Below are 14,239 nucleotides of genomic sequence, written 5' to 3' on the forward strand. Positions count from 1 at the left end.
TTTTCAATGAGCTCAATCTGAATGAAAAAGAACATGATTGAATTGCAAGACAGTTTCCCTTAGGTGCCTGTGCAACCTAAAGTCGTGTTTTGAACTTGCATACCCAACCTACAACATGAAGCACTGTCTCAAAAGTTGACCTTACAAGTGCATGAGGCTAAAGAAAGGTCTGATTACAAGCTGGGCTAGTGACCTCTCACCATGTAGGAAGTGGTTTCATCAGAGAAAAATAATGAATGGCATTGTGGTTCTGGTCAGAACAGAATAATGCATGATATGAAAATGCACTGTATGAATTAGCCTTCTTAAAACCGGCCGGTGGACCGCTCAATGAGTCACCTCCTCAGAAAGTTTGACCGTCTCCTTCCAGTCAGCAAATGTCTTATTTTTATTACGATAAGGTGAGAAAGGAAAAAAACAACAACAAAATTTTAGCTCTTTAGTAAAGTCACCGGAGATGACATAAAGACTTGAAAAAAAGCTTGTTTGACGTAGAAATTCGAGTCGGAATATTTTTTTGCCTCATGCATGTGAAATGTTTATTTAACTAACATTCGAGTATTTCTTATCAGACACCATGCAAGTGTCAATTCCATATGTGAAATTTCGTCACCTTAAATCCCCCAGACTGCACTAAATTGCATCTGTGCGTGTCTAAATACAAAACATTTCCAAGGGGAACATGCCTAGCTTGCACCCTTTGGGCACTTGCTTGGGTGCCTTTAGCAACCAAAACTGTCTCCACTTTCCTTATAACCTGCTCCCCAAAAACATTTTGAGAAAGCTGATGAATGAACTTTAATGCACACATACGGTAACTGACGAGAGTAAATAACAAGATGCACAGAGAGTAAATTCACACATCATTGGAACAGTTTGAAACCGACCCAGTTATCGTTATCTACCCACTGAAATCACTCAATGGAGATCAGATATGTCCCTGTGAGAGGATGGGCTAAAACACACGTAAAGCAGAATCCAAGAGTTTGAAATTTTATGAAGCCTGATGTTTGATGGTGTCAGTATTCAATGAAAATGAGAATGGATGAGGGTTGGTTACACTGTACATGACAATTGTAAATTTCAATATTATTATTTAACACATGCTCTACAGGGAAAGTCAAAGAAGCAGGCAGAGGTCTCTTCCTCTTCCCGACTTAAATAGGAAGATTGAAGCTACTCTGCTCACAGGGTATAAAATACTAAAAGAAAAGCAGATTTTTTACTCTGACCTTTAATAGAATTATAAATGGGTTGAGCTAAAAGACAAATATTTAAAACATAGTTTTATCTTAAATACTTGCCTCATACTTTCTACATATTTCTGCAAAGACAAGCAAAAAACAGAAAAGTCAATATAGTGTTAGTACAAACTTCACTATTTCAACTTGACTTTGCCAGTATCACATCATTTCCATCCCTTCCAGGGCTAACAACCCCAAACCTCCTTCACCTTGTGCCCACATCCGTTAATCCTGTCAAAGAGCAAATCCCTCAAATTTTTATCTGCCAGTAATGTGGGTGCACTTGGAAAAAAAAAATCAGTGCTCCTAACAGATGTTAAGATTTACGTACCACCACAAACCACCATGATAGGAAAAACGTTGAAGATTAACAAAAGGGAAATTTTACCTGCAATAAGCAGTCTCTCACCCCTCAGCAAATCCAGTTTGTTTAATCTCTTGATATACTCAGGGTGCTTGCCTAATAAACAAAAGTGTTGAAATACTTAACTTATTTATCAATGAACATTTCTCCACAACAACCTTGTGTTTGGCCTTTGAACTGATCCACAGTGATAACAGCTATGCTTTACAATCTGTTTCTGCCACAATTCCACAGCATTATTGTGCAAATTAGGTGTGTAAAAGAGATTGAATGTATGTGTATGTACAACGCTTCTGCAGACAATGATTGTTGGAAGCTGGCTGAGTTTCATGGCTTATACAATCATTAAGCTTTTTGTTACTGTACAGTAAGTGCAATACCCATTTTGTCATCAGGGCTGTTTGAGTGAGTGTAAGTTTGTAGGCCTGCATCGGGTTCATGAATTACAAAACAAATGTAGGATTTTCTTGAATTTCAACAACAATGTCCGTTGTACAGCCACATGTATGTTTGCGGCCCACTTGCCGCCTTTTTTGTTTCTTTGCAAGAGCAATGGTCAACCTCAACAATGGCATTAAGATTGGTGGCGTTCTTGCCTAGAGTGCTTACAATTGGGCATTGTGAGTCAACATCTGCTTAACCTAACTGTAATTGGTTATGTAAAACAATGCTAACGCAAAAACGACAGCAACATTGGACAACAAAATAAATCATGAAAAAAAATAATAAAAGGGGAAATCAGGCCTCACAGGCTTTGTGAGTCAATACCCGTTCAGCGATGGCAATGTTTGGGGACTCCATCGCCATTCATCAAAAACACGAAAAGAAGATTATAGAAAAGCCTTTAAATAACCAAACACAAAAACGTAATCAAGGAAAATAAAAGATGAGATACCTTCAAGACCGTTTACACGACAGAAAGATTTGGGTCTGGATCCGTCAAAAAAGCGGTACGGACCCATAACTTTTGTAAAGAAACACTGGAGTTTCTACAGGGCCATAGGTGCCTATAGCCCTGTAGAAACTCCAGTGTTTTTTTACAAAAGTTATGGGTCCGTACCGCTTTTTTGACGGATCCGGACCCAAATCTTTCTGTCATGTACACGGCCTTTTCATCACAAAAATTTCCCAATGGTCTCCCATCCAGGTACCAACCCTATCTGACAGGGCTTACTTAGGTGATAAAATCAAACTGTTCGTAATCAGAACGCAAAAACTACGGCAAAATTAGATAACACAATATACAGAAAAGAAAATTAATTTTGCAAAAAGAATTACTACACAATTATGAATACCAGCCTACTGTGCTACCCACATGTACGCAATGCCTGCCTATTTTATCAATTCTCCTCTCCCTTTCAAAGACCAGCTTTATTCTTTATGAAGGAACAATTGTGTGCCTTTGATTGCAAAAATTTCTGCACCTTTGTTTGACTTACCGCTATTCAAGTTTTGCAGCTGTTGCTTAAAGTCTTGCAACTTTTCTTGGTACATTCTGCGAAAAAAGGTTTCAAAAGGCACCGATTATCGTTCTTTCACAGTCAAGGTTTTTTCATCATCAGACAACAATAAACAAAGTATTAAGAGACACCAAACACCTCATCTGATTACAAAGGAATCACTATCATTTTTTGGATAAAGAGCCCAAGGATTTAAGACAAAGAATTCATTCACTACTACGTCATCTTGTTGTACAGCAGGGTTGGACACTTAATTTTGAGAGCACTCGCCATTCAGGTGAGTGACCCTCAAAATGCACTTGCCCGGACCAGTTTTCACTTGCCCAAAAGTTTACATCATATAAAATATCATATAAAATACATTTTAATCGCTATTTCTGATGACAGCAACGATTTATTGACTTGAACTTTAACTGAATGGGAGTGTGTTGATTGTCATTTGTCGCGGCATTGAAGGGCTTCTCTTAATAATTTTGCCCTTTATGCGATAAACATGTAATCGCAATGTGCCCTCATGCAATTAAGGATTAATTTCACTTGTATTTTCAAAGTTTTCCAAATTTTGTAAAAACATGTGAAATTAATCCTTAACCCATTGACCCCTGAGAGTGACACTTGATAGATTTTACTCAGTCTAACACCAAATGATTTTACTCGCCAATGGGGGGCGTCCTAGGGCATGTGCGGTGTGAATGCAATGGTTTAATTGCCTTATGACCCACGCGATTACATACATGTACATGTACACAAATGTAGCGGACTTCTCTGAGTAAAGTAGCTGACTCTTTTTGTCAGCAGCTGGTGCTAACTGAAACCACTGTACACCATAAAGGTTTCTTTACTCTTAACCACGCATCTGGCCGCCCTGGTTGTTTGAAGAGTGGATAGCGCTATACACTGGACAAATCACTATCCACTGGATAACTCAATTGGTTTTGCTAGTGTTTATTCGCTGGATAGTGATTTATCCAGTGGATAGTGTTATCCGCCTTTTGAACAACTGAAGCCTGGGGTTCTTTTCTCAAAAGTCCTGAAAACTTTTCGGGCCTGAAAAGCCATTTGTGAAACTGGCAACCGCTTGTTGTGGAAAGCCAATCTTTTGACATGTAAAGCAAAATGACAGCGAAGTTTGACCACTTCAGTGCTGGAAATAATTTTTCTTTAGTCACAGGACATATGTCCTTTCAAATCTTCCTTTTGGTTGGACATTTGACAAATTGGACAGGATATAATTTATTGACTGACAACACCTTGAAGAAGAGAACTCAAGATTTGCTGGTGAGATGGTCGGTCATCGTGTCCGATCATATGTGAAATTGGCCAGACATTTTCAAAATTTGGTCGAACAATGTCCGATGACCGACTGTTATTTCCAATACTGCACTTAACCCTTTCACCCCTAAACCAGCCTAAACTGGCCACACTTATGTCCCATTGACCCTTTCACCCCTAAACCAACCTAAACTGGCCGTATTTTACTCTGTCTATTGCCAGACGATTTTAATTATCAATGGGGAACCCCCAGGAGTCAATGGGTTAAATCCTCTCCCTTCTTGAGATACAGAGGGAATTGTGACACCCAAAAGTGGCCCGTAAAGTTTCAGGACTTTTGAGAAATGGGCCCCTGCTGTATAATCAAATTGAGGTTCATTGAATGCACAAGCTGGTTACTATCAGCTTATCACTGACTTCTGTGTCTTCTAGCCAGCTACACTCCCAGACTAAGAGTTGAGACTTTTGCCCTTTCTCAAACTTTTGGAATACAAGTTGAAATAGTACTGTTGTTCACTCTTCCCACCTGTCTCAACATTGCTTTGGAGGAAGGGGGACCCATATATTAAAACGATTTACTCCATGAAAAAGTTCTGATTAGTTGTGACAATAGACCAAATGCATAAATGGTGGCCAAAATGTATTCTTCTGTTTATGTGCTAATTAGAGTCACTAGCCTTGTTTGCATGGACAAAAATACAAAAGAAATGTTGCTTGAAAGTGAGGCTAGTGAGTATAATTAGCACATAAACAAAAGAATACATTTTTGGCCACCACTTATGCATTCGGTCTATGGATATGTGGTAGGTCATTTTGTTCCTTAGGTTAAATTGCAACCAAACTAGTGAGTCATTTTGTTTCAACCTAGGTCAACTTGTTTCAACCTAGATCAGTTTGGGGCAGGTACAAAACACAGTTCACAGGTCATTGTTTTACCAATACAGAAACAGCCCTAACCGTTTACAAATGCTAACATTAGGCCTAATTATGATCAGGGCTAGCTTTAATGAATGTTTAGGATAGTATCTTTAGTGCTAAAACAGTTACCTGTGACCTGTGTTTTGCACCTGCTCCATATTGACCTAGGTTGAAACAGCTTGATCTAGGTTGGAACAAGATGCCCTCGGTTGAAACAAAATGACCTAGTTTGGTTGCAAATTAACCTAAGGAACAAAATAACCTGCAACAGATAGATTGAAAATGTCTTTAAATGTTTTGAGCACTCCTTGGGTACATGAACATTGCTTTTGTTGGGATTATTAAAGGTTTTGTCGATGAACGAAGGCCCAGGAAACAATCACCAATGACAAGCATAGTGAGAAGACCATTATCTTGAGGGGATCATTTTTTTTCATTTGAAATGCTTGAAATTTCACCTCCCCAAATGTAGAGCATGACTAAGTCATTTTCCCATGAAATTCCAACCAAAGAGGAAACAACTCACTGTTCTTTCATTTCAGTGAACTCTTCTTCCAACTTTGCCATGTCAGTTTCACTAGCATCTTCTGTATCTAAGGTTTAACAAAAAGCAAACTGGAGAGAGCACCTTCACAACATATTTTAAAGAAACTTGTGTTTGGTCATTATGAGCTCCATATTAAGTTTTCCGTTTTCTCCTGAACATCCTGCCTGTTGAAGTCACCATCCTACCCACTGTTATTTTGTTTTCTCTTTTAGGAAGTCATAAAACTCAACCCGTCTTGTGACAACACTCTTCAACAGTAAATGAACCAACAACATAAAGAAAGTCCCCTGAGAGCACATGCGCTTACTGGTAATGAATATTGTTGTCGGATCGGTGAAATGTTCTTTGTGGTCGAAATTTACAGTGAATGCTTTTCGAACCTGTGAAAACAAGGTGGCAGGTTTTGTAGTGTGCCATTACTCTGGGACAGGGTGTAGGATGCCTGTGTCATTGCCACATAGGTAATGGTGAATTTGTGCACTTTTCAAACTTTAAGTTTATGAAAGATGTTCTTTTTCAGGCAAAGGTATGAATACTCTCAGTGCCAGGGGAATGTTTTTCAAAGGTCTGAGAGAGTGCTAAGCGAATTGGAGGCAATGACTGAGAACTGAAAAACAATATCCCTGTATATGGAGGCACTGAGGCAGCACATGGACCCAATCTTAAGCTTTTTTGTCCTGTTGAAGGGCTTTCTCCTGAATTGGCTTTGGTCTTGGAATTTCAGAGATAAACGTTCTTTTTTTGAAGTCATGCAATGCTGTTTGTTGCATTATTTGTTAAAAACCGGTTTTACAATTTATCCAGTCAGAAACTCTCTCAAATGTCATGACTAATTAGCGAACAATTTCAATTTTTGAACTGATTTTCTGCTTGGAAATGAGGCTCCAGGCTTATTTCAGTCCTTGGTCATTGCATCAAACTCGCATGGCACTGTCTCTGACCTTTGAAAATTCCTCTGGCACCCAGAATTAGGTATGAGGAGGGTAAATTATTGCCATTGACATGGTGCATTACTGTTATATCTATAAGCCTCATCGGCCAGTATTAAACTGGACAAAAAAAGTCGAGTATACGTACAAAAAAAAAGGGAATTCCCGAAAGCTTTGCGAAAATTCCATTTTAAAATCAATTTAATGCGCAATTAGATTTAGATTAAAAATTCACCGGAACGCTTTCGCAATATAACTGATAATACAGCGAAACAGATTTGCTAAAAGGCACAACGTAAACATTGTTTTGCTTGAACATAAGCTCACGAAGAAATACACACGAGTTTTCAGCCACTTTTGCAAAGACGGTGAGGTACTTTCTTTTTCCGGAAAATCAACCATACCTTCGTCCGATTCGTTCATCTGAAAGAACCCTCTATCCTCATCGTCATCGTAAATATCCGAGCGGTTATCATCAGTTGCTTCTCGGTTGAACATTGCCGCCATTTTTTTCAGTCTCCCTGATGACCTCGGCGCGCATGCTTGACTTGAGAGAAGGCTGTCCTCTGAAGAGTCGCTGCGAGGGCTCGCACTTTTGCCAGACTGATGAAAAATAAAAACAATTTTCCCGAGGTATTTGCAAAACTAACACCATTTGCGAGCACATTCCTACGGCCTTAATTTTTTTCTTGAATAAATATTCCTCACATAGCCTTCTCAAGTAATCTTTTGATGAACGGGTACCTGCATGAATTTTTTGAACACGGATGTGATGCCTCGAGCTTTGACACGACAGCACCGACACGAATTAAAGTAAACTGCATAAGCACAGCTGATTTCTTGACATTTTTTTTTTCATCAAGATAACTTTCTTTTTAGATTTCCTCTTGACATTAGGTCCTCTACCACTTTGCACTTTTCTGAAAATTAACTAACAACAACGCACATTTCCGCAAAATTCTAGAACAGGGGTGTATATGTATCTTTGCCAGAAAACTCGAGGGGGAACTTTGATGAAGTTTAAATTTCTACTCTCAGAAGGAAAGACAACGTGAACCACTTATAAGTCGATCGAGCGACTAAAAATTGTAAATAAGCGATTTGGTAAGGGTAAGATTTACCGCAGAGTGAACAAAACTCGGGATGTTTTGACACCAATCCAAAATGCTTGTTCTCATATCCGTCCTTATAGCTTTTTGAATTTACCACGATCGAGAGATCGAGCGTCACCAAAATGATAAAATTCAACCAAAATTTTCTTGCGAATGGTGGCGATTCTTAAGCTCTCCACGATTCTGGAATGTTTGTTAAACTGAGTCAAAAAGCCTGGCAAAAAACAAAAATTAAGGACCGTCTGAATGCAACCTGGCAACTACAATTTCAGTCAGTTTCGCTGCTACTCCGGCTCACCGGTTTCCGATAGAAACCATCTTGCAAAACTAGAAAAAATTAAAGGGAAAATCGAGAGCCTCAACTTAACTCTGAGAATCGAAAAGTGGAACTAAATATGACACTATGGCATACCTTCTTTCCTTTGTTTGACAGTTTAGCTTTCCCTTTGACAGTATTCGAAGAAGTCGTACTGGTCCTTTTTCTTCGCATTTTCTTGTGGGATTTTGCGCTTTCGACTCCTTTGAATTTAGGCATCTTCAGATTTTCGAAACTAAACAAAAGCAAGTGGCCTTGTTATGTTTTCTAGCAAAGGAGGAGCATTCCCACAGAATTATGTGGTCTTTCTATTTTCCAAGAGATACGAGTATCTAAAAACTCGTCTGAAAGTTGTCTTGCTCAAAGTCGGAAATTTAAGAGCTACATTTCCTCTCTTCTATTTTTAGATCGTGCTTTCTGATTGGTTTGCAGTTTCAAATTTACTTCCGGTTTTTTTCGATGTGCTGAGTGGCCACGCCATTCCCGGTTGAAGGCTGGTTCGGGTTCCGTGCTGGTCGGGAAAAAGCGAACACAGGATCTATAAGCAACGATGGTGAGGTTTGAAATCAATTTTCTAACGAAAACCCCTTCTTTTTGTGTCACATTTGCATTCCAATAATGGTATCAATTACCCAGCTGCATTGTTCCGTGGTTTACTTTCCTTGTCTGGTTACATTAAGAGCGTATTTGAGCTTACTACACTTCACTATAAAGCTTGTGTGTATCCCCATGCCACCATCAACCTTCCCGAACCACTGAGGGCAGTACGTGCACTATAGCTATGTGCCCTACCCGCGCCCACCGATGGCATAGTTAAGGGTTCGAACCCCGGCTGGATCAACACACGGGATCTCTCCTGCCTTTACATACAATTTCATCTGCAAATGGTGAGACTTTCGACTTCTCGGATAAGGACTAATAAACGAGAAGAGTAAGGGATAGAGTCTCCGGTGCTATGGCTGTCTGGTTCTCTCGGCTTGGCGTGATGTCTCTAAAAAGGCGTATGGTGTATGAGGCCACCCAAGCAGAAACAGCCATAAGTCAAAAATGGACTTTGCGAATTGCTGGAACATGTAGATGTAGAATGTACTCCCTTGAGATGTCCCACTTGGTATTAAATGAGCATTAAGGGGTGGTGAGACAAGGAAATGGTTCATCTTCCTTATCCGAGAAGTGTAGAGAGCTTTACCTTTTGCAGATTTCATTACAAAGGCATCACTTTCTCCTTAGTCATGGAAGAACCTTGGTATTGATCTGGCTGGAATTTGAACCCACAACCTCCTGCATGTTATATTAGTCCTATTCTGAAACAACTGAGCCAAACTGTCAGCTAATCATTTCCACTTTTTAGTTAAGCTTGCAATTTTTTTTTTCATGATTTGGTATGAGGTGTTCCAAACAGTATCCAATAAAGCTCAAGAATTTTCCATTTAATACATTTGGTGGGAAAGGAATGTTTCAGGGATGTGTGGGATGGGCTGTGCTGCTACCCTATTGGTTTAATTTAATGCCTGTGGGTATATAGGAAAGATGGAGGGTGAAACCCCAGCTTTTAAGATAACATCTAAGGAATTGGATTTCCTCCTTTGCAGCTTGTTCTGGTGCTTGGAGATCTGCACATTCCACATAGACAGCATAGTTTGCCTGCAAAATTCAAAAAGCTGTTGGTATGTTGATGCATAGCTTTAGTTTCATATACAGACTCTTCAAATGTAATTTCATAGTGAAGATCAACAGATTTCAATGGCAGTATTTTTGTGTCCTAAGGTTGTTGAATAGTTCTAGATCTTGTTCAGTTTGCTTTTGGCAATTCATCCCTTTTCAGTCTTTGCAGAATAGGCTACAATAATTTGATGTAGTAATATTTAGAGATGGCTGTGCATCTTTACACTTAAATCATAAAGTTGTGTTGTTAAGAAATCTCCCTTCAGACTTGTAAGACAAAGAAAAGAGGAGCAGGCCCTGAAATCTAACCATAAAGCCTTGCAACCATAATAATAATAGGCCATTTCTGAGTTCATGTCTGTCTTCTCTTCAAAGCGAGTCTCAGTGCAAAGTTTTTGTGATGGTAAGTAGTTCTACTATACATATGAAAACAATTTTCATCAGAAATACTTTGCACTTAGACTCACTTTGAAGGGGAGGCAGACAAGAACTCGGAAATGGCCTATCATAGAATATTGGTATATTAACATGGATTATTGGGTGTCTACTTTGAGAGTTAACTTCTTGTGTTGATGACTTCATTAGGTTCCAGGCAAAATTCAGCACATTTTATGCACTGGTAATCTCTGCACAAAGGATTCTTATGATTATCTCAAAACGCTTGCTAGTGATGTTCATGTTGTCCGCGGAGATTTTGACGAGGTGAGTCTTTATCAGTGTACATCAGAAGACCTATCATCATCATCGCCATCATCATTGCCATCACCATCATCCACATTTACCCTCAGATTTTTGATGGTTTTTTTTGCAATCATCTCAGAGCATGGAGAGAATGAGAGGGTTTTTACCAATTGAAAGCAATGTTACGTAAAAACTTATAGCTATCCACTTGGATCGAAACCCCTTACAGTTTGCGCATGGCTCCACGGATCAATACATAAGCTTCATTAAAAAACTACGCCAATTTACTGGAGGGTAGGTACCGTAAAGTTAGCAAAAGACGAGGCAGCACTCTGTTCAGCAGCAAGGAGGTCACCATGGCAACTTAGCCACAGTCCACCTCCCAGGTGCACCCATCAACACATCACTGATAAAAACCAGTGTGTGGAATGTATACTTACCCTAAAATATGGGAGGGAGGGAGCGAAAAGAAGCAAGCAAGAGCCAAAGCACATGGCAGTGCCCCTGCAAACCAGTCCCTGGAGTCTCCCTCTGCAGTGGCTTAATTGGTTTTAACTTTGCCCAACTATTATATTTAGCCTCGTTAAATAATATTATAAATTTTTTGTTTCATAAATTAGAAGTATCACTGCTTGACCACTTCCAGTATGCCATGGGTACCGTAGAACATTGACTGTTCATTAACACTATCATGATGTTCCTATTTTTAATTAGAATTTAGCATATCCAGAACAGAAGGTTGTGAATGTTGGCCAGTTTAGGATAGGCGTTTGTCATGGTCATCAGATTGTTCCATGGGGAGATCCTGAAGCACTTGCCATGGTGAGTTTATAGGTACAGCAAATAAATACTTTGCTTAATTTGCTTTATTCAGTACTATTTAATAATTATTTCTTAATGGTCTGTTGGAGAGTGCATCTGTAAATCCTGCTATCTCCAGGTCATTTTCTTGTCTTTGGATATTTTCAGCAGTGATTTATTTGATGGAGTGCAAGGTTTACCCTCAACCTAACCTTTAACCTTTGAACTTGTGTTCAAATCCTGTTCTGACTATTCAAATGGATTTTCGTCAGTGGTCTTTGATTTATCTACACCACTTTGCTCTCAGGTTGCTCCTCAGGTTGCTTGGTGTTCATATTTATTTCCAGATTCTTGCTCTCCTTCTTACATGGTTCGTACAACTTAAAGAAAAAGAAATTCAAGGACTTTTCAAGGACAAATTACAGTTTTCAAGGACTAAAATTTATTCAATAAACTGACATTCTTGGTCCCACTCAATGGAGTCATTTGCGAATTTTAAATAGACCACGGTTGGTCACATTATTTTACACTGTAATGTTTTGTAATAACACTTTTTAAAAGGACAACAGTCACTGGTCATGACTTGAAGTTGCATCTGGGTATAGAAATAGTATTTGAAGATAGAAAAATCATATTGTTCATAAAAATGTTACTAAGAGATCGATGATGATGATGTTTTTAATAGCAGCCTTCTAAATTGCCTCTCTTTGGCTGCCTTTCTGAGTGTTATGCTCTTCCATACGACTGAAACCCGATTCTGACCTTAGATCACAACTTGAAGTAACTTCTTTGGGCAAAATGTACTGACCAGCACAGACTGAGTTAAACTTGAAGTTGTACAAGTGCTCATTTTATGTTTATCGCCAATCATGTGAGACTTTTGAGTGCTTTCACCCATGCGTTCAATGTTGATCACCTTTTTGAAACACAACACATAGCCTTGCGTTTGTCGCTTTTAAATTCTTTTACCAAGCAACAGTTTGGATCGCTTAACCATTTAAATTGAAAACGAAGAGAGAAACCAATCTATTTACACGGTGCAAAACATGTGGCGGACAACCCACAGCTTGGTGCAATGTGCATGAAACTGCGGTGAAGATGTAGTTTCACTTCATGTATGCCTTTGCATTTTTTTCCTAGAATTTTCTCACTGTAATTGCTTATGGCTTGTTATTAGTCACAAAAGGCCAAATTTTCGTTGGTAAAATAATTTAATTTCTCAGAAAATGATGTGGCATAAACAAATTTGTGAATTTCAAGGATTTTTCAAGACCTAATAAAGAAATCAAGTACCTTTCAAGGACTTTTCAAGACGGGTACTAAAATTCAAGACCTTCTCAAGATTGTGCGAGCGATGATCTTAGTGGAAAGACAATCTTTAGCCAGGGGCCAGGGCAAGTATTAAAGGCTTTCACCCCTGAGGGGGCTCTCCATTTCAGAGTAAAATCATCTGGCATCAGACAGAGTAAAACCTCTTGGTGCTCTGCTTTATAGGAGGGAGAGGGTTAAATAATACATGTACTACAAAATGTATATAACTTTATCAAAACATGTCCATCTTGGCTTGGAATTTCGACTGTTGCAGTCCCTGACTGTATTCAGCAAAAACAAGTTTGCCTTAGATGAAGGCCTCAATGGAGTTAACCAGTGGCTGTGAAAAAAAGTAAAAGCTTTCAGCGTTTTTTTTTTTTTTTTGAAAAGTGGACAGAGAATGGAACAGGATCATACAATATATATTCCAGCAACTTATGCCTTGATTATGAATTAGAAATGAGTCAGATCTTTGGGATTTTAAATTTAATGTTTTCTTACATGTATGCTTGGCTTGAAATCTTTTACTTCTATCTCCAGCTTCAACGCCAGCTTGATGTTGATATAGTAATATATGGCCACACACACAAGTTTGCAGCCTACGAACACGAGGGAAGGTTTTACATCAACCCTGGGTCAGCTACAGGAGCTTACAATCCATTACAGAGGTATCTACATTATGTTATGGTTCAAATTGATTCCTGGTTCCAAAAAATCTTAAACCAGAGTTAAATTTTGATTTTCTTTTGTTTTACTTTATGATAACGAGTATTAGACAAAGAAAAGTCAAAACTGACCTGGAGCCCATTTCTCGAAAGTCCAGAAAACTTTTCAGGCTCGAAAAAACCATTTGTGAAACTGTCAACCGCTTGTTTTGGAAAGCCGATCTTTTAACATGTTTTCAAGGTATGACAGTGAAGTTTGACAACTTACATCAATCCTGTCCGTTTTTGAGACAGAGGGAATTGTGACACCCTAAAATGGCCTGTAAAGTTTTGGTACCTTTGAGGAACGGTCCCCTGGTTTGAAAAATTTTAAACCAATAAAAAATTTGAAGCACAACATCTACACACTCTTTGAAGAAGCTATTAACAACTTGTTAACACCTTGTGTTTTTGTTTTAGTGACATCGTACCCTCATTTGTTCTGATGGATATTCAAGCTGGCACAATTGTCACATATGTGTACCAACTCATCAAAGACGATGTGAAAGTTGAGAGAATTGAATACAAAAAACCTGTTTAGATAAACAGGACACCCACCAACATCCTCTGATCATTTTGAGATAACTTTTTAAGTCTTGTTAAGTACATTATTTTATAACATTGAGGGAGTTTTTAGGGTAGGCCCTAAGCAACTTGTTGAGGCCTGTGTGCATAAACTGCCAAGACCATTAAATAAATGTATAGCTTAAAATTCCACTGAAATGTCATGAATTTCTTTCAAATATCTTAATATGGAAAAGTCACCTTCAACCATCATGCATACAACACCTTTAATAATAAAAGCACATTGTTCCAAGGACTAAAGAACATGACAACAAGGGGTAATAATACCAATGTAAACTAGGATTCTGAATTGTTCGGTGCTCTTTAGCATGCATTGAAAGGTGTTTTGAT

General features: G+C 38.7%; 2 protein-coding genes across 3 annotated transcripts in view; one reads left to right on the forward strand and one right to left on the reverse strand.

The window, feature by feature from the left end:
* LOC138046956 (sin3 histone deacetylase corepressor complex component SDS3-like) overlaps positions 1-8,518 on the reverse strand; it is a 30,116-nt gene extending 21,598 nt beyond the window's left edge. For both annotated transcript variants that reach the window (XM_068893590.1, XM_068893591.1), the window contains exons 1-7: positions 8,259-8,518; positions 7,139-7,337; positions 5,785-5,851; positions 3,048-3,103; positions 1,633-1,704; positions 1,305-1,324; positions 1-17 (exon numbers count right to left, since the gene is read on the reverse strand). The exon at positions 1-17 is cut by the window's left edge and continues 43 nt beyond it. In XM_068893590.1, the coding sequence (XP_068749691.1) occupies positions 1-17; positions 1,305-1,324; positions 1,633-1,704; positions 3,048-3,103; positions 5,785-5,851; positions 7,139-7,337; positions 8,259-8,381 (554 nt within the window). In that variant the 5' untranslated portion in view covers positions 8,382-8,518. The remainder of the gene's footprint in view (positions 18-1,304; positions 1,325-1,632; positions 1,705-3,047; positions 3,104-5,784; positions 5,852-7,138; positions 7,338-8,258) is intronic.
* A 126-nt stretch (positions 8,519-8,644) lies between these two features.
* On the forward strand, positions 8,645-14,041 carry LOC138046957 (vacuolar protein sorting-associated protein 29). The gene is made up of 6 exons (XM_068893592.1): positions 8,645-8,715; positions 9,755-9,829; positions 10,413-10,529; positions 11,223-11,330; positions 13,161-13,288; positions 13,745-14,041. The coding sequence occupies exons 1-6, from the start codon at positions 8,713-8,715 to the stop codon at positions 13,863-13,865; spliced, it is 552 nt and encodes a 183-aa protein (XP_068749693.1). The 5' UTR covers positions 8,645-8,712; the 3' UTR covers positions 13,866-14,041.
* Positions 14,042-14,239: the final 198 nt, after the last annotated feature.

This window comes from Montipora capricornis, chromosome 4, assembly GCF_036669925.1.
Source record: "Montipora capricornis isolate CH-2021 chromosome 4, ASM3666992v2, whole genome shotgun sequence".
Lineage (NCBI taxonomy): Eukaryota > Metazoa > Cnidaria > Anthozoa > Scleractinia > Acroporidae > Montipora > Montipora capricornis.